The sequence below is a fragment of the Pinus tabuliformis genome, chromosome 6 (assembly GCF_031772625.1).
Source record: "Pinus tabuliformis cultivar Carrire ecotype Pingquan chromosome 6, CPIR1, whole genome shotgun sequence".
Taxonomy (NCBI): Eukaryota; Viridiplantae; Streptophyta; class Pinopsida; order Pinales; family Pinaceae; genus Pinus; species Pinus tabuliformis.
This window is the reverse complement of record NC_142292.1, coordinates 551,386,044-551,411,790: the sequence shown is the minus strand read 5'-3', so window position 1 is coordinate 551,411,790 and position 25,747 is coordinate 551,386,044. Positions and strand designations below refer to the sequence as shown.

Genomic DNA, 25,747 nt, shown 5'->3' with positions numbered 1-25,747 from the left:
ACGAAATAAGTATTAAGAATTTGGAAATTGAAATCTTTGTTTACCTGGCTCATCTACTTCCCTTGCAATCTTTGCTAGGTTCTTCCCAAAGGTACCTGAGGCACTACTGAAGGTTGTGGCCTATCGGTGTATCTCCAGTTGATCACACTCCAATGGGATCATGTGATCAATGCAGTCAAACAATCCATCTCTAACCTCCCCCTTCAAAGCTCCTGTCGCCTTAGCTTTATAATGATACCGTGGGTTCAAAAAATACCCAGCTGCATCTAAAGGGCGATAGAGTTGATTGTTCCATCTTTCATCAATGATTACCCAAATGGGCCCATACTTAGCCACTTTATCCTTGTATGCCCTCGTTATTTGCTCCTTTGCTTGATCCATAGCCTCATAAATGAAGCCCATAGCCAATCTTTCCCCATCCACCAACCGCAACACCTTAACCAATGGCTCAGCAAGCTTCACAATCTCTGTTGCCTTTCTCCAAAATATTTCTTCATTAACTTTCTTTTTCAATTCTTTGCCTTCCAATTTGTGAGAACACTGGCTTTGATTCCATTCTTCACTGGAAAAAATCTTTTGCAAGTTTCTATGTTGTGAAAGCATAGATTGCAATGTCAAAAAATGAGTAGCAAATCTAGTGATGGCAGGCCTAATAATATCTCTACCCCCTGTGTGTTTCCTCATCAGGCTCAAAATCCATGAATGATTGTAGATAAATTTTGTTATGCTTTTGGCATGATCTACAGTGTTTTTGACCCAATCTAATTTGCCAATATCCTCAAGCATGAGGTCTATGCAATGCGCAGCTCATGGGGTCCAAAAGATGGTTCTGTGATTTTCCTTTAATAGTTTACCAGCAAGAACATAGTTAGAGGCATTATCTGTGATAACTTGAACTACATTAGCCACCCCCACCTCCTCAACAAAACAATAATTGTCCATCTTTTACCTTATCAGATGCATCAACTGATTTTAGAAACATGGTTCCCTGTGGGCAGAAGATAAGAAAGTTTATGATGATACGGTTTCTTTGATCAGTCCATCCATCTGACATGATGGTACATCCTGTTCTTGCCCATGAGTCCTTGAAATCTTTCAAATACTCATTAATGGAGGCAATTTCTTTCTACAAACGATACCCCCTTAGCTCATGCATAGTAGGGCCTTTGAAGCCTTTTCCAGCAGCATGTATGGCATCAAACATAGGCTCATAATATGGTGAACGGAAAGCATTGAAGGGGATATCAACATCATACCACCATCTAGCTATGTAGTCACAAGCAGTCTCCCTCAATTCTTTCTTCCAATGGTCATCTAAAGTGGGTTGCAAATGACTTCTACTAGGTTGAGGACCATGTGCATCTGATGGAGAGAAGGGAGTGAAATAACTTTTGATATTCATATCACCCTTTTTCATTTTACCCTTTCCCTTTTCTTGAATAGACTCAAAAGAGGGAGGAAGGTGTTGGATGCATCAGTACAAGGGATAGAGGAAGAACCCTCAAAATCAAAATGGGGGTTGGTAGCCAGCATTTTTTGTATATTCCTCTTCGTCCCAATTTCAGCCTCTAACTCTTTTTGCCTAGCCTTATCTTCTTTAAACTTCTCAAAGTTGCCTAACAAATTCTTTCTAATCTCCCCAATTTCTAGTGAGGTACATAAAGTAATTTGGCCTCTAATCCCCGCCAAGTGTTGTTTCAGCGTATTAATGCCCTCGGGACCTTACTTAATTTTCCTCTGGCAAAATTTGCAATGCATTTGACTATCAACCATTTCAACATATGCCCAAGCAGCGTCTTTCACTCTAGGTGCCATTTTTTGACTTGGAAATGAAAGCAAACAATCTGAAAATGAAAACAAACAAAAAAAACATTGATTCAATGTTCATTTTTTTCACAAAAAGCACTCTTTAGGATTTCTAGATTTGCACATAAAATTTAATAAGCAGAAACAAATTTTTAAGTGAAAAAAATACCTCTAGGCACAAGCTGCCTCCTCAATGCTGCTCCAAATGGCTGCCCAAGAAGCTCCTCACTCCAGCTACAATGCTTGCCCAAGACTCCTCACTGCTGCTCCAAAAACAAACTCAACAACTCCTCACAAACTCTCACTGAAATTCTCACTCAAATGCATGAGATGGTTGTGAGAGAATGAGAGGGGTTGAGTGGATTAAATAGTGTTTAGGAGAAGGGAATGGACCTCAAAGACCAAATAGGCAAACTATAAACTGGTTTGGAGTCGCCAATTTTTTTTTTAAATCACAGTTTTCCGATTTCTGTGGACCGTTGTCATTAACTCAGTCGAGTTATAGCAGGCTCAGTCGAGCCGATTGGGTTAATATCGAGCCCGCCGAGTTGTTAGACACCTCGGCCGGCTCGGTATTAACCCGACCAGCCGAACCAAATCCAGGGCCAAGTCACAAAGTCAAAGCCTGGCTCGAACCAACACGGCCGAGTTGGTTCCGAGCCGGTCGGTTTTTAAAACAGAGGTTTGCACATGGATCTATGCCTTGGCATGTTATTTTAGGTCACCTTCTCCTTAGAGGTTGTTACAACAACCAAAGTAGACTTTGGACGACTCCAACGCATCCTAAACTCAGACCTATGCCAAAGTACCTATTTGATCTACAAACATCAATACCAATAGAGTAAAATTTGAAGCTCACATCAAAAGCGGGGAATGAATTCGACAATGCAACCAAATACAAATAACTTGTGCAAGTCATATCTACCTTACCACCACCACCAAACCAAATATTTCATCCATTGTTGGGACACTTTCTAGGTTTATGTAAAACCTTATGAAGGGCATTGATCTAATAAGAAAAGGGTTCTGTAAATTGCCATGAATATTCCACTGGACAGTTCGTCACAATAGATCTGATAAAATTATACTTTAAAAATCCAAAATCTGCGCTATTACAGTTTTATTTCTTTCTAGATATCTGAATTTGTAGATTACTATCAATAGCATATGCATGTGAATTAAAATTATGAAAAAATAGAGAAACGGTGAAATAAAAGCTCACACACACATTTGACACAAGATATGACCTAGGAAACCCTTTCGGGAGAATACAAAGAAGTATGGCATGTGGCTTGTCGACTACTACAGTGCACAAATCCTCTCTGTGTGCTCTATCTTCTATCCCTCTCAACTATTTTTGCTTAGCTATGGAACAAAAACACTCGAAAGAATGGAACCCCTTTTCCTCCTAGTGGCTTGGTTATAACACAGCCCTATAGTCTACTAGTGATTATGTTTGACTGCCTCAACTCTTAACCAAAATTACAATATAGACTCTTCTAGAGTCTTCTTCATCATAATCACGTGGCTAGTCCCTTTTTCATGAAGAATGGGGGTTGATGTGCCATCCTCTCAAATCATGGTGGTGAAAAGATGAAGGTCAACTTTTGAGTGACATAACTTTCGCACACTGACTTTGACTGATGTGATTCTTGCGTCGTTGGAAAGGTCTTTGCATGTAGAATAGAAAAATGAGGTGTGGCGCTAAAGCGGCAAAGTTTTACCCCCAAAAACATCGTTTGATGCCTCAAAACGTTCCTATAAGGTTTCAAACTCCAATTTGCCAAACTGGGTCCCGCCAGTAAAAGGGTCCTGTGAGTTGATTCCTACACCTTTTCCACTCTGAAAACATCAAGATGGATGAAAAACAATATAATGATCCAATCCGAATCATAGATATTATGATTCAAACTTTGATGGGGATAACAAAAATGGAGTATCAACTTTAGGCTATCTAATCAGTTTTAGATCAGCAGTTACCTCCTCGAGATCAATAATCACACAAATAATAAACTTTATCAGATTCCACAACAGATGCAGAATATGTGGCAGCTACAAAGGAAATGAAGGAGATCAAGTGGTTCAAGAAATGCTCGAAGATTTGCAAGAGAAACATACGAATTCTACTCCCCTTCCAGTTGACAATACTTCTGTAATCAAATTGGCCAAGAATCCCAAATTCCATGATCAAATGAAGCACATCAACACAAAGTACATCATCAAATAGGTGGAAATTGCCTCCCAACATTTTGCGTCTTTGTTTTTTTTTCCATTTGCTATGATTTTCATGCGCATGAGCCAATGCAAGGGTTTTCTCCATATTTGGACAGCGATCTTCATTTTTTTTTAACTTTCTTATGCACCCTCTTATTGCCATTTTTCATTCACATTGCAAATAATGTAGTAAAAAAAAATGAGGTGGTTATTAATTATTATTTTTTGTGTATGGGTGTTTAATGCCAATTTTTTGTTTTTTTGGTGCCCTAGGTTGGAATTAGTTCACTACAAATATTTCAAAAGCCTTGGACCCATTTTGGTAGTATGCGGAGCATGATCGTGGGGAAAATCAAGCATATCTATCATGCAAACTATGTGGGACCAAGATGAAAGGAGGCGTTACGCGATTCAAATACCATCTGGCTAGACTCCTTGGACATGATGTTGGGATTTGTACGGTTTCTAATGCGGAGCTTATACAAAAATATCTTGAAGCAATTGATGAAAAAGACGAAAAGATAGCTACTAGGGAGAGGGCACTGATCTCAGATAGAGATCTACTAGTTTTATTTGTTTTGCTACTTATAACTCATGATGATGAGATACTTTTATATATGTGATGTTATTTTGTATTGGTTCTCCACATTTGAGTCCCTGATTGAACAATTATCAGGGGTCAGCAGGATTTGGTATCGCCTTTGATGTATCAATTTTATTTTACATCCACTACATAATATATATCACTACTTTCTTCATATTTATGTGCCAATGTGTTTATTTCATGTTTTTATTGCTTTATATGTTCAAAAATCTGAAGAAAAAAAAATGACTATATTATGCATTTTTTTATGTTTGTCGATTTTTGTCGATATATTGCCGATAAGATGTTTTCTAGACCCTCGCAGATATTTTGCCGATACATATATTTTCAACACTAGTATGGCTCACTTTAATGAAATAATCATCCAAGCATGTAATTACTTCTTATCCTGACAAATATGAAAATCAAAGAAAGCATCCTCATTTAGATCAAGTAGTCAATCAAAAATACATAATCTAATTGCAAAGTTTAAGCCTATAGTTTCTAGAGAAGTGCAATTAGTAATTTTCAAAATTACTTTCTAAAGGGAGTACTTTACCTTTAAATAAACATTGAAACATAGGATTTTAAATAGATATCAAAATATGGACAAGTCCAGACCTCTTGCAATCATGCAAAAGCAAAGAGATTCGCTCTTATCTCTAAGCAGTCAATTCACCAACTCTAAAATAACAAAGAAAGGTATATTAACCGCCACTATCATCAGGGCTCATTGCAGAATACAAGGCCCAACCTTTGTCAAGGTTACAAACACTTAAATGTTAAATTAATCAGTGTTCCACCAAGTTTCCGATACGTGGTGACTAGGGAGTGGGGAAATGCAAGAGTGGCCTATGCAAAATCTCCCCACCAATTTTTAGGAAACGTGGGGGGTCGTCAAGGTCTTGTTACCCACCACCTGTGGGTGATACCCATAGGAGAAAAAAGCTCTCCTAAGATGCTCCTCAGCCAGCAACCAACAGCCCCTTGCAACCACTAGATAGTTTGTTGTGCCAGTATCTCTACCACCTGAGCCAAACATATGCTCCCTCGCCCATATGTTATGATCGTATGTTTGAAGGTGGGCCTTCCAACCCTAGAGCTATGGCTTTTCATTGTGTAATTGCGTATTTTTGTTTACTTATCATAGACATTTTTGGGCATGGATTAGTGGGGGAGATTTAGCAGAAAGAGTGGGATTGGTTTGTACTCTTGTCTTCTCTGTCTATTTTGATGGTTAGCTTTGTGACCTAGACTCGTGGGATCTCCTTTATTGGCCAATAGATTTAGGGGTGGCACTCAATGGGAGACCTCGATATTGGTTGTGTGGTCCCGCTTCCCAACACCATATACATCGCTCCCCTCCGCTCATTATAACCCCATTCATCGTATTTCCCATCCAGGTCCACATTTGTCCATTGCGTCCACAAGGAGTTAGCTTCCCCCTCCCTTCGTCCACACCTTGGGTCAAGCTTGGAACGATGCCCTGGAGGTTGATGCAGCTAAAAAGAAAGGAAAAAAGCATAAGTTGGTCACTCTCAACAAAAAATGTACCATAAAATGCAAAAGATGGTCGAGACATACAAATTTAGCATGTGGGAAAAAGCCAAACACGAGCTCTACCCCTATCATTATGGCCATCACCGTGGTTCCTAGGGACCCCTATATTGGCCCCTTTCATCATTAAGGAACCCATGATTGTCCCAACCCCTAGTGGGCGATGAACTGCCCCAACTTAAAGGGGTATTCAATGTTATATCTTACACATCATGCTCTCATCCCCTAGAGCCCCGAGCAATTTTAAAAGAAAAATCAATAAAAGACAAAAGGCATATGACAAAAGGTGGAAAAAGAAAGGTCGAAGTAACTCATGTACCACGATTGCTCCCTCCTACATACACCCAAGTGTGGGCTTCCCTTATCATAACTACCCTTGTACTGTGGCATGTGGCTTGGAGCCTTCCCCTGGTGCCCCACTCTGTTCCATCATTATATCACGTGCCACCTGCCATTTAATGGATGTACCATGAACATGTCACCCCCTTAGAGGTTGAAATCACCTAATAGGGTCCTTGGTTAACCTTCTTCTTGAACTTGGAGACACTTGCACATCCTAAACCCCATTATGGAATAGCATGCCACTGTAAAGTGTCCACTTGGTTCCATGATTTGTAGGCTCATTTACTCAATTGCACTAATGTTTGCTTGTAATGGAAGGTGAGGGTGTTGAAAAGTGTAACTAGGTTCGGTTTTCATAATGACATGTAATTGTGATTTTATGTAGAAGATGAAAAATAAAATTATTGTAATGCTTGCATCATGGGTTTCATGAGCAAGAGATTTTATTTTTAGTTAAGGCTCCCATTGCGAGCCCTTAAGGATTTGATCATCTAGTCATAAAAGCCTAAAGAGTCATTGTCATGTAATGAAGGCATGTTACACATTGTAAAAGAGTCATATTCGTTTTTGTAATTCACCCTCCAAGACCTTGTCACTTGTCTTCTCTCAAGTCAGCCTACAATGAAAGGATAAATCTAGAAGATGAAGTCGGCCTACTCCAAGGGATCATGTCGACCTAAACAGTGATGAACCAACCACTATATATAGCAGTGCTCGGCCTCATTTGGAGGACATCAATTCAGTGAAGCAAGTCTCTAATAAAAAGGTGTGAAAGCCATATTAGAAGGAGCCTCAAGATCAGCAAGGGAAGAAGAGAAGAGAGCGAAGGAAGTGACATTGTTGGTGGACTGTTTTTGAGCTAGTTTACCCTCACATGTGCGAAGGTTGCAGGTCTGAAGTTGGCAAAGATAGATCGAAGGTTGCAGTCATACAAAGGTGATCTTGTTTAGCTAGAAAACTTCGCTAAAGGAAGCTGAGGAAGAGAGAGAAAAGAGTCTCCCTCTTGAGGAGACTATTCAGAAAGAAAATGTGATCTAGGGTTTCTATTGTGAACAAAAAGGATTACAGACCTACAAGAAGAAGCCGAGAAGGACAAGAGGGAGAGCAGCATTGAAGAGGACGCTTGTGACTTGGTCTTGGGAGGGCTCTAGAGTCAAGGGTCTTTGTCATGGTCTTGGTATTCGTCAACTAAAGCTTCTATAAGAAGAATTTGTTTGGGTTTTCCTCTCAAAGAGTGAGAGGTTTTGGTCCTAGCTGACAGCCTATATATTGTGTCTCTTGTCACTTTATTGTTCATGATTTGGTAATTGTCTTGATGAAAAGAACAGAATAATAACTCAAGAAGAGAAGATTGTAATCAAAAAGTAAAAAGACTATCACAAGCAATTATTATAAGTAGAGAAATGATTTATTTGTTGATGCCCTAGATTTCTCAACATGGTATCAGATCTAAGGTGACAAAGTCAAGAAGGGGCATCTAATCAAGAAGACATACAAGGATCGATTTTTAAGAAAGGGATCAAAGCAAGTCGAAGAATACCATAGGAATGCATGGGTCACATATTCACTAGATGAAATCAACATAATATTTCCTCATATGAAGTATGAGGTGGTTAACTACAATTGAGGAACTCTGACTTGAAGCGCCTGGAAATGAAATGTGTGAAGAAAGGAAGGAAGAGATCGTGGAATATGAAACAATGGTAAAGGAAATCAACATCTGAAAGACCAAGAAGATTTGACTATGATATCTCCCAGAAAGATATGAAGACTCTGATGGAAGTCTAGAAAAGATGGAGACCCTTGACAATGCATATCTTTAGGAGATGTGTCAACATGTATGCAAGATGTTGATGCCTACAGGAAGATGTCATGATGAAAGACCATCACAAAGGTAATTGTGATTTAAGTGTTCATTTCTTATTTTTGAACAAGTATCTGGATGGGCTTATGCAGGACTGCCAAAGGAAGAACTGTGGATGTCTTCCCAAAGGACTTTGTAGAAGGATGTAAGATCCTTCTGAAGAAGATAGTATGAAAAAGGCAACATGAACTAAAGCAAGGCCAGATGTAAACTGATGGATCGCTTTCTGATGAAAGGAATGATTACATCACTGACTCATGGATGAAAGTGATGGATGGTTTGTGCCCTATGAAGAAGTCTCAAAAGATGAAGACTTTGTGACAAAGAAATTCATGACATCGAAGGAAGGAGTTCTTCAAGAAGTTGGTTGTCTTTTCATCTCCACCTAAAGAGTTGGTGTAGGTTCCTAATTAAGAGGGAGCCTAGAGTTTCTTACTTGGAAGAAACTTGGAAATTCCTAAGCCAAGAGGGAGCTTAGGTACATTCCTTTATTGGAATAGATATATCCTCCCTAAATTGAGAGGGAGAGATAGACACATCATTATGGTCTTCACTTGGGAAGACGGAATGGAGGATTGGGTAATCATTTGGCATCCAATGCTCTTTGAGGATGAAATAGGGCATCCAAGATAAGAGTAGTCGTAGAGGACCAATATTCTTTGAGGACTGGGAATCCAAGATAAGAATAGTCCTGATGGAACACACCCTGAGAACCCAAGTGGGGTATGTTCCAGGAGAGACAATGATGAGAGTGTCTATAAATCATTGGTCTCGCCAACATTGAGCTCAGATCTTGTGGAGAGATAGAGTTGTTAGTCAAGGCCTTTCTATGTGACAATGTTGGTTGATATGATGTTATACAAATGGGTTACCAATCTGATTCTTCTTATGAGAAATTCTTCAGATTGAGAATGGCCGAGTACCATTATGAATACCTCCCTAGTTAAGAGGGAGTGTTCAAAAATGTAACTAGGTTTCATCTTCATAATGACATGTAATTGTGATTTTATGTAAAAGATGAAAAGAAGAAAATAAAATTATTGTATGCTTGCATCATGGGTTTCATGAGCAAGAGATTTTATTTTTAGTTAAGGCTCCCATTGTGAGCCCTTAGGGATTTGGTCATCTAGTCATAAAAGTCTAAAGAGTCATTGTCATGTAATGAAGGCATGTTACACATTGTAAAAGAGTCATATTTGTTTTTGTAATTCACCCTCCAAGACCTTGTCACTTGTCTTCTCTCAAGTCGGCCTACAATGAAAGGATAAATCTAGAAGATGAAGTCGACCTACTCCAAGGGATCATGTCGGCCTAAATAGTCATGAACCAAACACTATATATAGCAATGCCCATCCTCATTGGAGGACATCAATTCCGTGAAGCAAGTCTCTAATAGAAAGGTGCGAAAGTCATACTAGAAGGAGCCTCAAGATCAACGAGGGAAGAAGAGAAGAGAGAAGAAAGTGACATCATTGGTGGATTGTTTTTGGGCTAGTTTACCCTCACACATGCGAAGGTTGCAAGTCCGAAGTTGGCAAAGATAGATCGAAGGTTGTAGTCATACAAAGGTGATCTTGTTTGGCTAGAAAACTTCATTGAAGTCGAGTAAGAGAGAGAAAAGAGTCTCCCTCTTGAGGAGACTATTCAAGAAGCAAATCTGATCTAAGGTTTTTGTTGTGAAGAAAAAGGATTACAGACCTACAAGAAGAGGTCGAAATTCTAAAGGAAGTCGAGAAGGGGAAGAGGAAGAGGAGTGTTGAAGAGGAGGCTTGTGACTTGGTCTTGGGAGGGCTCCCGAGTCAAGGGTCTTTGTCATGGTCTTGGTATTCGTCAACTAAAGGTTATATAAGAAGAATTTGTTTGGGTTTTCCTCTCAAAGAGTGAAAGGTTTTGGACCTAGCTGACAGCATATATATTGTGTCTCTTGTCTCTTTATTGTTCATGATTTGGTAATTGTCTTGATGAAAAGAACACAATAATAACTCCAGAAGAGAACATGTAATCAAGAAGTAAAAAGACTATCACAATAAATTATCATAAGTAGAGAAATCATCTATCTATTGATGCCATAGATTTCTCAACGGAGGGGACGTATTGGATCTTATACAAGATTGCAGGTGGGTCTTCTTCTTGGGTTTGGTCTTCCTATACAGAGGCCCTCCAAAGGGCCATATTGGCATTTCTAGGGTGAGCGTTGAGAGCGATGGGCCTCCACCATAGCAGAAAGCAGATTGCCACTTCATGGGATCCTTCAATTCTACTCATCGCTTGCTCGTGTTCCACCTATTTGACGATGATGATGCACCTAGACCACCTTGCCTAGCCGACTACACTTTTACACCACACTTGGAAGCTGATCCAAGGCCCAGATGAGGATGTGTCTAGCGATGGGAGCCAATGGGAGGTCTCACATCATTTTTTCAGCCCTTATAGATGGGATACAGGCTTGTTCGATTCATTTCAAGATCCATGATGATGTTTTGTGCCCCCATAGCTACTTGGAGGCACCATAGGTCATTTGATTGGATATCAAGGGGCCACCCCTATATCACTATGTTTGGAGCTCATTCATCCATCTTAGCACACATTGGACTCCACTAGGCCTCTTCAACAACCCTTCGACCTATTGTATATATTATTTTTCCCTCTTGAGAGGCTTATTTTTGTATTATGGAGCTATCTTGGTGGGCTTGTCACCAAGTAATGTTGTTTTTGCACATTATTCTATTAGTTGGGCCATTATTAGGCCTAATTAGGCAAATTTAACCCCATAGGGAGGATATATATTGATGTAATGATCATTCCATTTGATGACTTGCATTTGGATCATTGTCTCTTCTTGAGAATTTCCCTAGACCTATTGATGGAAGAATTGGAATCTTGATGCATTATGATGTTTGGATGAGCTTGTCTTTAAGGATAAATCGATGAATCATATAACTGAAACAAATTTAAAACAAAAAGTATGATACAATCATACATGTAACTGTAACATTGTACAATGAAAATAAAAGTTTAAACCATATCGAAGCCCAACTATGAATACTGAATATTGATATAAAAGTAAAGTCTGATACATCAAGATTCAAATTTTTATAGTGTCAAGTCTAATATATCATATATCAAGATTCAAAACAAACTAAAGTCTACAACTGATATATTTATAATAACCAAAAAATCCCTTCCCCCATCTATTCATAGTATATTTATAATATTTTATAAAAAAAGTTAGAGATTTGACCTTTTTTTTATGATTTGACCTCATTTTTTTTTGGAAACGCAGGAAACATTTCTTTTTTTGGGAGGAAACATCCCCCCTTCAAGTTTCCTCACGTTTCCATTTTTTGGGGACGTGGGGAATGCCCCCACATCCCTGGAGCGCAAGGAAGCTCGGGGATGTGTTTCCCAAATGGGGGAACACGTCCCCATAGAACAGAAATTAATTTGTCATGCAATTCTTGAGTCAAATTTCAGCCAACATGGCCGTGTTTCACTGCTCAAAAATTGTTATGTTGCCCACCAGAGTTTCACAGTTACTGTGGTCTGCCCCACTCTAATGGCATGTTAGAAAACAATGAGTTCAAGTGCATATCTGACTCAAATTTGCCAGCATAGATACCCCTCAAAGCCAGCACCTAGGCTAGAGGAAGTTTGAGTTATGCAGTGCAGCCCCCAACCTCGAGGAGGTGTCTTTCTAAAAAGAAACTTCCAAAAACAATGTCCACTTATAAAGAGAATTGCACTGATACACCATATTTTTCAAAAAATTAGGAATGTGATCCACAACACTAATCTTAACAAAATGGAGGTATGATAACTGCAAGACTAACATTATGAATATTTGAACCCATTAAGAAGAAATAAAAGCAAAATATTGTGGAAGTATATATCATGATGCCAAATTCCTTAGATTACGAAAAAGTTAGCTTATTTGACAAACACAAATAGAGTATACTTTAGTAAATGTCAACAACATCTGATCTCAACTATGTCTGTAAAGCAGTCAATTGTCAGAAGTTATACCTGAATCTTAGGTGAGGGAAGCACCTTAATTTGAAGTTGCAAATTGCACAATCAACTTGTATGTTGATGATGGTTTCAATATTCAAACATCAAAATGGATGATGTCATCTATGGTTTAGCACTAGTGTGCATATACAGAATCCAGAAATATGCTTTCTATACAAATTTATCCAAATTGAGCTGTAAATCCAAAGAAGCAATTGAAAAAAACTAGGAGTATGGGAATCAAAAGATAAATAAAGAAAGGCAACACTTATTTGCCTCGTCTTATTCATCATTTCTTGCTTTAGTTTTCAGTTGAGAGAGAGATAGAAATACCTGGAGTTTGATCAGACTAGAATACACTTTGGCAGAATTATGTTCAGTTAGTCTGGTAACTAAGGGATATTTATTGACCTCAATAAACTGAAGTATTGTTTCCTTTATGAATTCACCCTCTGCAAGACAACGATAAATAGATTGTCGAGAATCAACACATATACTTGTATCATGTGAACATGTTCCATAATTTCATTATCTGCATGTATTAAACTTGAATTTAATCATAAAAGTCATTGGCTCTCTCCTAAACAATGGAAAAATGACATCATAGTTTTGGGGGTTTCTTGAATGAAGTTCCTTTGGTTGGAAATTGATAACTAAAACAATATATTTGTTTGTTTACATCCCCGATTCCCCACAAACAGCAACTTGCAAGTCACATTTTAATATGATGAAACCTCTAAACTACAAATGTAGAAAAACATTTGAAAATATAAACAAATAACTAGAATTTTCACAAGCTTAAATCAGATCAAAGATTGAAATCCGTCTTAATGTCACACATATCGCTGAGAAAATAAATATGGACAATGAAAGAAAAATACAACAGAAAATAAATAAATGGTGATTTGTATTGTTGATTTACAGGAACCTATAAAGTGATCAATAATCACAAAGAGACCTCAACAAGCCAAGAAATATTTTGTTGAACTCAAGGACAAAAAAAAAATTCATTGACATTACAGTCAATACTGTAATGTCCTCTTCAAATTGAGGACGAATGAAGGACGAAATAGCCTACCAATCCCCGTAGGCTATAGTCCTCAATAAAGGGTTAAAAAACCCCAAAATATTCTATGTTGGGCAAGTTTTGGGGCAGCTGGGCAAAGAAACTCAAAATTGGGTTTGGGGCAAACTTTACTCAATCAATTAAGGAGGAAGATTCCCTCTAAGAAATCTATAAATACAAGAGGGATGAAATCAAATGGATCATCATTGGATTGGATCATTTTATCTTTGTTTCTTGACCCTGAGGCTCTGAGGGTTTTAAGACCCCTTCTCTCTTGTCAATTTCAATGGTGAAAGATTCCACCCTAGTTGACATCTTTTATACTTCTTTTGTTTAGGCACAGGAGAGTCATCTGAAGGATGGCGAATTTTTCTTATGATTTGGGTTTTGGTTTTTGGGCACAGGGAAAACTTGAAGGACCACGAAATTCTTCGTTGTCTTTTCCATTTGGGACACAAGAATATTCTGAAGAAGGCAGCAAAGTATTGGAGACTGGGAATACCTTCTGAAAGATAGAAAGGTTTATTGTCTTGGGTTTTTCTTGGTACAGGAATCCGTCTAAGGGGCAGTCAAGCCTTGTCCACGTCATCATCTAGGAGCTAGGGTTTCATCTTTCAAGCGGAAGCAGTCAATCGTAGGGTTTAGCCCAGTGTTGCGAACATCACAATTTTATCGTGATATTTTGAAAAAATCGCGAGTTTTTCATGCCCAAGATTTTTTCGGCCAATGTTATCGGCAATTTTTTCACTTCAAAAAATTGCAAAAAAATCGCGATCTGATCTTTAGAAATCGCGGAGGCAAAACACAGTGAAGTTTTAAAAAGCCAAATTCGGTTCTTTTGTCATTTTGCAAACAAAGGGCAAGAGTGAGAGCTAAGGAGGAGGAGAACTCATCTACAAGGGCAAGAGAGGAGAAAAGTGAAGGAATTTAGCATCTCAAGCAAAAAAAAATCAAGTTGGACCAAGATTCTTCAGCAGAGTGTGGTTTTCAGGTATGGGCATCAAATTTGGCCCTTTTTTTTCTTGTTTTTCCTTGGGTTTCTATCACCTATTTATTTTCCATGATTTTTGTTTGGATTTGAGTGTGTTTTTTTTGTCATTTTTGTTGCATTTGGTGGAGAGAGTTTCTTGGGTCAAAAATGCAAAATCTTGATTGTTAGTTTCATTTGTTTAATTTCTTCTTGTGCCCTAGTTTTTTCCATCATTTTGGCTTGGGTTCGAATGTGTATTTTTTGCCATTATTGTTGCATTGAGTTGGGGGTTTGTTTTTGGTCAAAAATTCAAATTGTTGTACATAAATTTTAATTTCATTTGTTCCACTTGCAATTCTTGTTGTGCCCTAGGTTCAAACTTCAATCTTCAGTCTTACATCAAAACTCAAGATTCAACAAAGTTACAAACATGCCAAAGAAATTGGACCCTCTATGGGAATTTGGCGAACCTAATGGACGGTTTGACAGATCAAATTTGACTTGCAAGTTATGTGGGCATCATATGACAAGGGGTTATATAGATTGAAGTATCACCTTACACAATTTCCTAGACATGAGGTAGGGCCTTGCTCAAATACAAATCCATAAATCATCCGAAGAGCCCTCAAATCATTGGAAGAAATAGAGACAACCATATTGTCCAAAGCAACTCTAAAGAGTCAAATAGCAAGGAGTAGAGTGTCAAGATTGAGAGGTGACCGTGGGAGTGGTACTCGCTCTATTTCACCATCAGCATTTACACCCAACCTTGTAGATACCTCATCATTTTTTGTTCATAGAACCACACCTGGTGCACAACCATCTATCTCGTCAGTTATTAAAAAAAGGGAGAAGGAAGAAGCTGACAAGTTGTTGGGCAAGTTTCTTCTTTGGAGTGATATTCCTTTCAGCATTGCCAAGAACAATCCATTTTTCCAGCCCACGGTTGATGCTATTGCTATTGTTGGCCCAGGGTACAAAGCCCCTTCATATGATGACTTTAGAGCGTGCATTCTTCAAAATGAAAAGGTTGACTACACTAAGAGATTGGAGGAGTTTAGGGAATCATGGGCACACACAGGATGCACTGTGACGTCAGATGGTTGGACTGATCAAAAGGTTAGAAGCCTTATTAACTTCTTGGTTACTTGTCCCAAGGGGACAATGTTTATGAAATTTGTTGATGCATATGCACATATCAAGGATGCACGATTATTATGTTATTTGTTGGATGTGTTTATTCAAGAGGTGGGTCCACAACATGTTGTCCAAGTCATAACGAACAATACTGCAAATTATGTTGTTGCTGGCAAGATGCTTATGGAGAGGCATCCTAACTTATTTTGGACACCTTGTGCTGCACACTACATTGAGTTGATGTTGGAGGGCATAAGGAAAATTCCTTTTGTCAAGGATATTGTTCAATCATCAAAAAGCATTACAAAATTTATATATAATGATGCTTCTATGATTCATTTGATGAGAACATTCACCAACAACAAGAAGTTGGTCCGCCCTACCATTACACACTTTGCCACCAGTTTCATATCTCTTCAATCACTCTTGAATTCTATGTGGGAGGTGAAGAAAATGTTTCTTTCAAAGGAGTGGCGTGCTTTGGCATATAGTCGCAAAGCAAAGGGAGAGGCCACATGCACGTTAGTTTCATACCAAGAAAGCTTTTGGGCAGGAGTGCAGGAGGTGTGTAGCATTACTGAACCTTTGGTAAAGGTTCTTTGATCAATTCATGGAGACAAGCCCGCAATGGGCTACTTGTATGAGGCCATGGATAGGGCCAAAGAATCCATTCAGAGCTACTATGATGATAAAAGGGATGAGGGTTTTGAGAAACAACAACTCCTATGGGAAGTGACCGATGAGCAATGGAACAATACACTCCATCATCCTATTCATGCTGTAGGGATTCACCTGAACACCACATTTTCTTACTATTATTGTTTCTTATTTGATGCTGAGGTCATGGATGGATTCTTCACTTATGTTCAGAGAATGGTGCCATCTCCAGTAGAACATGCAGAAATCTCCAAAGAAATGGAGATATACAAGATGGCAGGTGGCATATTTGGCTTTGACATGGTTATTGTGGATAGGAAGACTAAAATGCTAGGTAAGCTTTAGTTTGTTTCGAATTTCATCGTCTCTTCAAGTTCATACTTTGCTTCAACTTTCAAATTTCATTTTTTTTCTTATGTTTATCTTAGAAGCTATAGTGGCAGAGTACCCAATCTCCGAAGGCTTGTCATTCAAGTGCTCAGCCAAACATGTAGCTCCTCAGAATGCAAGCGCAACTAGAGTGTATTTAAAAAAATCCACACCAAGAAGCGCAACAGGTTAAAAATTAATTCCAAATTTCCAATTAATTTTTTGAATTCATTAAATAATATTTTTTTATAGTTATTAATTTATTATTTATAATTTATAACCCTTGTATAGGTTGGAATTCGAGCAACTTAATGACATGGTCTATGTCTACTACAATCTTCGACTGTGGATGAGGCAACTTGAGAGGTGTTAATTTTAGGTATGTTCTATGCTAGAGCAATTTATTTCAATTTCTTTTCCACATTAGTAATCACATCAGCATAAAGTAAACTGCAGATAGAACATAAACTATGTTGCCAGGAAACGTGGGTTCGGGGACGGGTACGGGGACGGGGACGGGAACAGGGACGTCATTTTTTGAAACAGGGTGCGTGGGTTCGTCGGGGGTATATTATAATTTATATATATAATATATAAATATTATATTTTATAAATTATAATATATGTGAAATTGTATATTTTTCAACTTTAAACAAGAAAACTAAAATACTTGTGATTTAAACTTTAGATATTTAAGCATGCACATCATTGAACATTCAACATTCACAATGAAATTTCAAAATTTCTAGTGTTATATCAAGTGTGAATTGGAGTTTACATGTTAATAAGAATCATGATATATGTCCATTGTCATTCTACATTCAAAATTTGCCTTAAGGCATCTCCAAACAAAAACTAGGAAATTTTAAAATACTAAAATAAAAATAGCTATTAGTGAACAATGGCTTCCTCAAGCCATGTCATCAACATCACTCAGATCTTCAGTTAGCATGCGCTCCAGGTAGGAATCACTCTCATCTCGAGGCTCTTTCTCATCCATAGCAACTGGAGGTAGCTCAATAAGGCCATCTGGTTGTATCTCCTCACCCACACACATAACATCATCTGTGTATTGGTCCCATCTCTTGAAAGGACCCTCCTTGTAAAGAAGATCTTTTCGAGATATGAGACAAAGTGTGCTATGAATGTACACTAAGTTCTCTGCCTTCTTTGAGCCCAACCTATTTCTCTTTACTGAATGGATAAAGACATAAGTACTCCAATTCCTCTCGAAAAATGCAGAACTAGCTACTTGGAATATTAGGGGAAGCCCATTAAATTAATTAAAAATTTAAAAATTAAAGTTAAAATGAACTCCAAAGAACCCGATTTTGGGGTTCCAAGTACCCATCATCACGGTTCTTCGTACCTGTCAAGACAAAAGAACCCAATTTTTTTTAATGGAGAACCCGGTTCTTATGGGTTCTTCTCAGAAGCACCCATCCAAGAATCCGGTACTTGGGTTCGAGAACCCGGGACGGGTTCGAGAACCCCACCCCTGGGTTCGGGAACCCATGCAACATAGAACATAAATATAAATCGCAGAAGACAAGCCAAGACAAGAGGACACAAGATGTGGCGCTAGCCAGGGACAAACCCCAATGTGGGGAACCCTTGATCAATTCTTCTTTTATGTTCTTCAAAGTTCAACAGAGAAAGTGAGAGAGATAGTACATTTACAATAGAAGTCAATCACTTTGACTTTTGATATCGGCATGAGATCAGTTGAAGACATATTGCTTCAATTGATTCTCTAAGGTGACTCGTTCACCTATCATAGTGATGCATCTCATCTATTTGTTGCACATTACTTTGTGACACCTTGTTGTACTGTCACATGTGTTGAACCTTGATGACTGAGCTACTCTCATCTTCATGTTGCTCATCATGCTGCATCTTCCATCGTCTTATTCATCATCAAGTTGCCCATGCTCATGACCTCATTCATCATTATGCTGCCCATGCTCATATCATCATGCATCATTATGCTGCCCATGCTCATATCATCATGCATCATTATGCTGCCCATGCTCATATCATCATGTTGATTATTATGCTGCCCATGATCTCATACATCATGATGCCTTCCTTTGGAGACAGATGCTCCAGCTGTTTCGACAGTTCCGGCTTTTCCAGCAATTTCGACAGTTTTGGCTTTTCCGTCTTTTCTGGTATTTCCGGCTTTTCCGGCGTTTCCGGCTTTTCCGGCAATTCCGGCGTTTCCGATAGTTCCGGCTTTTCCGCCTTTTCCGACAGTTCCAACTTTTCCGGCTTTTCCTTAGGATCTCTCCTCCTACTAAAACCCAAAGACAAGTAGAGAGAGGAAGAGATCCAAGTGTGTGTAGAAATGACTTGAAGTCCTCTTCTATTTATACTAAAACGTAGAGGTTGAATAGACATGACTGTTGGGCTTTTGAGCCTACATAAGTTGTTGGCCGACTTAACAATTTGTCCATCACATAAATAAATTCATAACTTCATAAATATTGATCGGAATTGGATGATCTTTAGATCAATCCTACACCTCTCAATGAGAGGGATCCAATAAAAATATCAGCTGCCATAAATAATATGACCCACATGGAGTTTGGCCCTAGTTGCCAATTTTAACACTCCCTCTCAACTAAAGAGAACTCCATCCGCTGATCCATATGTCCAACTGTACTATCTCTGCTATCAGTGCCCTACACTGCTCTGCTCAGCTCTGTTGACTCTACTCTGCTCTGCTCAACGCTGTTGGCTCTGCTCTGCTCTGTTGGCTCTGCTCAGCTCTGTTGGCTCTGCTCAGCTTTACTGGCTCTGCTCAGCTTTGTTGGCTTTGCTCTCCCCTGCTCTGCTCTCCCCTGCTCTGCTAAGCTCTGCTGGCTCTGCTCTGCTCAACTTAGCTCTGTTGAACCATGAAAAAGAAGAATTGATCGAGAATGTGTCATACCATTCTCCACTGACCCGAAGTCAGTCTCAGAGTGTGTACCACTAGTCCCAGACCAGTCCTCAACCGACCCGAAGTCAGTGTCATAGTAGGTACAACTCCTACCACTGGTCCTAGACTAGTACTCTACTGACTTGAAGTCAGTTTTAGAGTATGTACCACTGATCCCAGACCAGTCCTCAACTGACCCAAAGTTAGCGTCATAGTGGGTACCACTCCTACCACTGGTCCCAGACCAGTATCGCAGTCTCAGAGAGTGTACCACTGGTCCCAGACCAATCTCAACCGACCTGAAATCAGCATCATAGTATGTACCACTCTCACTGGTCCCAGACCAGTCCTGCACTGACCCAAGGTCAGTCTCAGAGTATGTACCACTGGTCCCGGACCAGTCTCAACCGACCCGCAGTCAGTGTCATAGTAGGTACAACTCCTACCACTGGTCCCAGACCAGTCCACTGACTCAAAGTCAGTCTCAGAGTATGTACCACTGGTCCCAGACCAGTCCTCAACCGACTTGAAGTCAGTATCATAGGGGGTACAACTCCTACCGCTGGTCCCAGACCAATGAAGGTCATCCTATCATAGGGACTACGATAGATACAACGATGCGTCCATCGGTACTACTATGGTCCCTATCCTCATTTCCCTGCTCATTGATCAGATGAGAGGTACTTCCCATGAGTCCTAGACTACATGGGTAGGATGCCTCAACAGGAGAACTTAATCAATCTCGTCCTCACAGGAGAACTAATCATCCTGCTACAATTGTCATGGAGAACACATCATCCAGACCTCATAGGAGAACTAATCATCCTGTTACACTGGAGAGCGAATCATCCTGTCCCACAAGAGAGCAAATCATCTTGTCCCAGTGCGCACCACCAGGGGAGGGTGAGTCACCCTGTGGTCGTATGTTGCTCCAGTAAGAACCGCAAGCCCCTAGAGCTCCCAGAGCTCAATATATGCAACATGCAAGACCCTTGTACAAGGTTCTCTCGATGACTCCAAGTTGTTTGGGAAAATCACAAATTTGATCTTTCCCCGAGGCTTTGACAAAGTGTATTGACCTATACATCATCTTAATGCAATAGAGCCTCCTTGCTCATTGACTTACCATATCCCAGATAAGGCACTATCTGATGTCTATCCACTGGAGCAATCGTTGAATACGAGATTCCTTAATAATCAAATCCCACCTCTGGTTGTCACAGAGAATCACAGTGGTATTCATCATGTGAACTCACTAACCAATCTACATTCAAATAATCATGCAGTTTTTATATTTTCGGCAATGTATCTCAATCCATGAGAGATTGTGCCCCAAAGATATCTCAGAAGATTCTTGGCACCAATCCAGTGAGGCTCAACCAAATATGAGCTCACCATGCTAACTGCAACCCATATGTCCGGACGGAGGTTCTCCAAGAACATCAACGCGAATGAGTTTATGAAACTCAGAGCCATTTCCCAAATCTGGTCCGACATCACTACCATATAACTTTTGAAGGTCAAGATCCTCAAGGTAGTCACGAGCTTGCAGTTTATCTTTCCACATTCGGAATCCAACTCCTTCTGTCTTCTACAAATGAGAGGGCCTGCACCTGTCAGACATAGGTGCCGATATGAGAGGTCTGTCATCCACAACCTTCAGATGGTTTGGATCAATTTCACTCCTAGTGAATCTCAACTTCATCAGACAGTTGTTGATCCTCTCATACTATGCCCAGGGTGTTTTGCTTCAAGCCATAGAGGTCTTTCTACCACCTGCATACATGAGATTCCCGATCATGAATCTCAAACTCCTCGGGTTGTTCCAAACCTGTGGACCTATGGCATGAGGGGAATGGTCTCCTTTTAAGATTTTTCTTCAATACATCTTAATCATGTACCTTCATGCTCTTTTTGAATTCAGGCATCCTTGTCACCATCTGACTCACAGACCTCTGGTGCTATGTGTCAATATACATTGTCCCCAGTGGACTTCCTGCAACTTGATACAACCCTGAACTCAAAAACATCTTTGAAAATTCTATTTTCAAACACGTACCTTTCCATCGACGAGTGCCACCCTGAAACCTTTGACTTCCATTTCCGAGATGGACACCAGGTTCTTCTTGCGATCAGGTACATAAAAGTCATTCGGGGTTCCTTGCTTTCTTTGAAGAGTCGACCATTTCCTTGATGACCTGCATTACTTGTCATTCTTCTGATCATTGAAGATGTCCCTGGAATGATTATTATCTTCATCAAGAGATGTGTCCCTGTCCTTTGGACACTCCTTCGCATAATGGCCGAACTTATTTCAAGGCATTTGCCTTTCCTTCCACCCTTTGATTTGAACTTCCCAATCAAGTGATCTTTAGGTAGGCCATCAGAAACTTCCGCTGCACCATTCTGATAATATTCTCAGCTTCGATTTCACCCTGGGTGAATTATGAGGAACCCATTGATCCTTTTGTTTTGTCCCAACTGTCTTTGGTGATTGCTCTTTCACTCTTGCTTGGGCATTGTCTTCACCTCAGCTCTGATACCATGTTAATTTTAGGTATGTTCTATGCTAGAGCAATTTATTTCAATTTCTTTTCCACATTAGCAATCACATCAGCATAAAGTAAACTGCAGATAGAACATAAATATAAATCGCAGAAGACAAGCCAAGACAAGAGGGCACAAGGTGTGGCGCTAGCCAGGGACAAACCCCAATGCGGGGAAACCCTTGATCAATTCTTCTTTTATGTTCTTCAAATTTCAGCAGAGAAAGTGAGAGAGAGTACATTTACAATAGAAGTCAATCACTTTGACTTTTGATATCGGCATGAGATCAGTTGAAGACATATTGCTTCAACTGATTCTCTAAGGTGACTCGTTCACCTATCATAGTGCTGCATCTCATCTATTTGCTGCACATTACTATGTGACACCTTGTTGTACTATCACATGTGTTGAACCTTGATGACTAAGCTGCTCTCATCTTCATGTTGCTCATCATGCTGCATCTTCCATGGTCTTATTCATTATCACGCTGCCCATGCTCATGATCTCATTCATCATTATGTTGTCCATGCTCATATCATCGTGCATCATTATGCTACCCATGCTCATATCGTCATGCTGCTTATTATGTTGCCCATGATCTCATACATCATGTTGCCTTCCTTTTGAGACAGATGCTCCGGCTGTTTCGGTAGTTCTCGGTAGTTCCGACGTTTCCAGCAGTTTCGGCTTTTCTAGCAGTTCCGATAGTTCCGGCTTTTCCTTCTTTTCTGGCTTTTCCGGTATTTCTGGCTTTTCCGGCAATTCCGACTTTTCCAGCAGTTCCGACAATTCCGGCTTTTCCGGTATTTCCGGCTTTTCCAGCGTTTCCGGCTTTTGCGGTAGTTCCGGTAGTTCCAGTTTTTCCAGCTTTTCCTTAGGATCTCTCCTCCTACTAAAACCCAAAGACAAGTAGAGAGAGGAAGAGATCCAAGTGTGTGTAGAAATGACTTGAAGTCCTCTTCTATTTATACTAAAACATAGAGGTTGAATAGACATGACTGTTGGACTTCTGAGCCTACATAAGTTGCTGGCTGACTTAACAATTTGTCCATAACATAAATAAATTCATAACTTCATAAATACTTATCGGAATCGGATGATCTTATTTCAATCCTACACTTCTCAATGAGAGGGATCCAATAAAAATATCAGCTGCCATAAATAATATGACCCACATGGAGTTTGGCCCTCGTTGCCAATTTTAACAAGAGGACACCTGATGTGGAGGCCATCTCATTGAATGGGATTGACACCACTATTGCATGGAGGGTTGAGGCCGAGAGGCCTATCATGGTGTCAGCCCCTGATTGGTTAGAGCAGGTGGTAATGAAGACGGTAGAGGAGGAGAAAAAGAAGCAAGAGGTGACACCACCTACCCGTATCAATAGTAGAGGACATGGTCTACCTACTTTAGCTCCTAGGTCTTCAACTTCTAGAACACAGTAGAGTCCACTGCCAGCCCCACCGCCTTCTTCATCTAGAGGGAAAGTTGTTACATCTTCTTGCAAGAGGGGCAAAGGAAATTAGTAGTATTGGTTATTTGGTTCATTTCATTGTATATGACATTATGACTCATGATATGAGATACATTATTATACTTTTTGTTGATAGTTTGAGGCTAAGCTGGGACTCAGGACTTAGTATTCACTGTTCAAGACATGATTCACTGTTATGTGTGATGTAGCACTAGACATGATATTACACATCTTATATGTTAGTTCTCTTTTCATATTTATGTGTCAATGCATTAATTTTATGTTCTGGAAGCTTCAAATATTAAAAAAATTGAAAAAAATGAATATTTTTGTATTTGCCGATTTTTTGCCAATTTTTACCATTTTTTCCCGATTTTTACGATTTTTTCCGATTTCGGACCCTCACTGATTTAATCTCGATCGCAATATTCGCTACATTAATTTAGCCTACAAGCCCTAGTCCTTCTTCCTCAACCTTTTTGATTGAGTAGGGTTTACAACTGTGTGGCTAGAGTTTTAATTTCAAACCCTAATATTTAATCATTCTTCAAAATTTGTCTAGGGTTTACAAACCCTAGATGCTACCATCTTCCAGATTGCAAGTTCTACTCTTTTCCATGGTCAAATATGATACTCTGCCTGCTTACGTGGTTATATAACAAACTATCTCAACCCTGGTGTTCTTCTTACTGCAAACCAAATCATTCTAATATTTTTGTCTTCCTTCAAATGTCTATGATTTGAATACGTTTCAGCTTACGTAATCATCTATGTCCTCATGATGTCATTTATGTCCAACCTTTTCTATTACAGATATCAGGTAGAGAAGATCAATCCTCTTTTCACAAAGTTTTGGTCCTTTGTAACAGAGATGCTTCGAATTACTTCAACTGATAAATATCATTTCCTATCAACAGAGTACTTCAGGTCTTTGGTCTTTGAATTGGGATATGAATCACGTTGAATACAACCCTTAAAACACATAGATGAAATTTTCTATCTTCGAGAGAGATGTTACAGAGAGATTCAGTGTATTTTAATCACAGTTTCTTCGATCTGCTTTAGAGAGATATCAGTTATGTAAAGTCTTGAATAGTTTAGGCTTCTTCCCATGTACAAGCTCGGATCTGATTTCTTATTTAGTCTATAAATGGACCTCGCACAATAGATATGACTTGGTTACTAGATAATTCTTTAGACCTGATTTGAAAGAAACTCAAACTCGCACTTGTCCTCTTTCCACGGGTATAAAGAAACTCGATCTTCAAGCTAGAACTTTGTCTTACAAGAGTACAAACTCGAGATTGTTTATGACACAGACCATCCTTCATTTTTGGGGTTTCTTATAGGTAATGTTTGAGACTTGAGCTTCTTATATCAGAGGATAGATTTGAGCCTCATACTCAAACTATTTTATTTGAATAAGATGATTTAACTCAGAAGCCATGTAGCTTTATTCTAGAGATGAAATTTTGACTCAAGCATGCAATTAGTTCTGTCTACATCACCTTCAACAAGTTCGGATTTTCATTATAGAGACTCCAACTTTATTAGAATCATAATCATAGTACATGGATCATTTGGTTTAGAACATGCTAGATCACAAAAACATGGATCATATCACGAATATATGTGCATCAGAAATTCAGACCACAGAAAACCGCACACTCGAGCTTTTGATGCTTCCATTGATAGACAGAACTCTGGACTTGTATGTCTTCCCAGAACTTCGTACTGTGTGTTATTTGGACTGTATGGCCTCCACAAAGACAGACCCGTAGCTTCCATAGAGAAAGGATTTTCGGATCTGTAGTTTTCACAGAGAGGTAATCTCGGTCTTCTACAGATAGACAGATGTTTCAGACTTGTTCTTTCATGAATATACTTCAGCCCAATAGCATATAGAGAACTTGGATCACTTCATAGAGGTAAATAGGGATAATTTGTATTTCATGTAGATCTTCAGAACTAACTTTGATACCATGTTGAAATTCGTTTGAAAGCTAGAATTTTTGAACATGATAATTGCTTGTGACTTTTATCTATGTTTACTTTTAGTATTTACTTCATTTACTTATGTTGTCAAGCAATTATATATTCAAAAATATATAAAGAAATTGCACAAGAGACAAAAGACACCAGAAATTAGGCTAGAGGTCGGGGAAAAACCCACAAGGGGAAAACCCAACAATCCTTTCCTTATAGGTTCTTCATCAACAAGAGAAATCCAAT

At 39.2% G+C, this 25,747-nt stretch overlaps 1 protein-coding gene across 1 annotated transcript in view; it reads right to left on the bottom strand.

Annotated features, from left to right (window-relative positions):
• The window catches only part of LOC149259704 (protein disulfide isomerase-like 1-5), a 226,741-nt gene that overhangs the window by 91,464 nt on the left and 109,530 nt on the right, over positions 1-25,747 (bottom strand). The window contains exon 4 of the mRNA XM_089419005.1: positions 12,708-12,826. Coding sequence (XP_089275131.1) covers positions 12,708-12,826 — 119 coding nt within the window. The remainder of the gene's footprint in view (positions 1-12,707; positions 12,827-25,747) is intronic.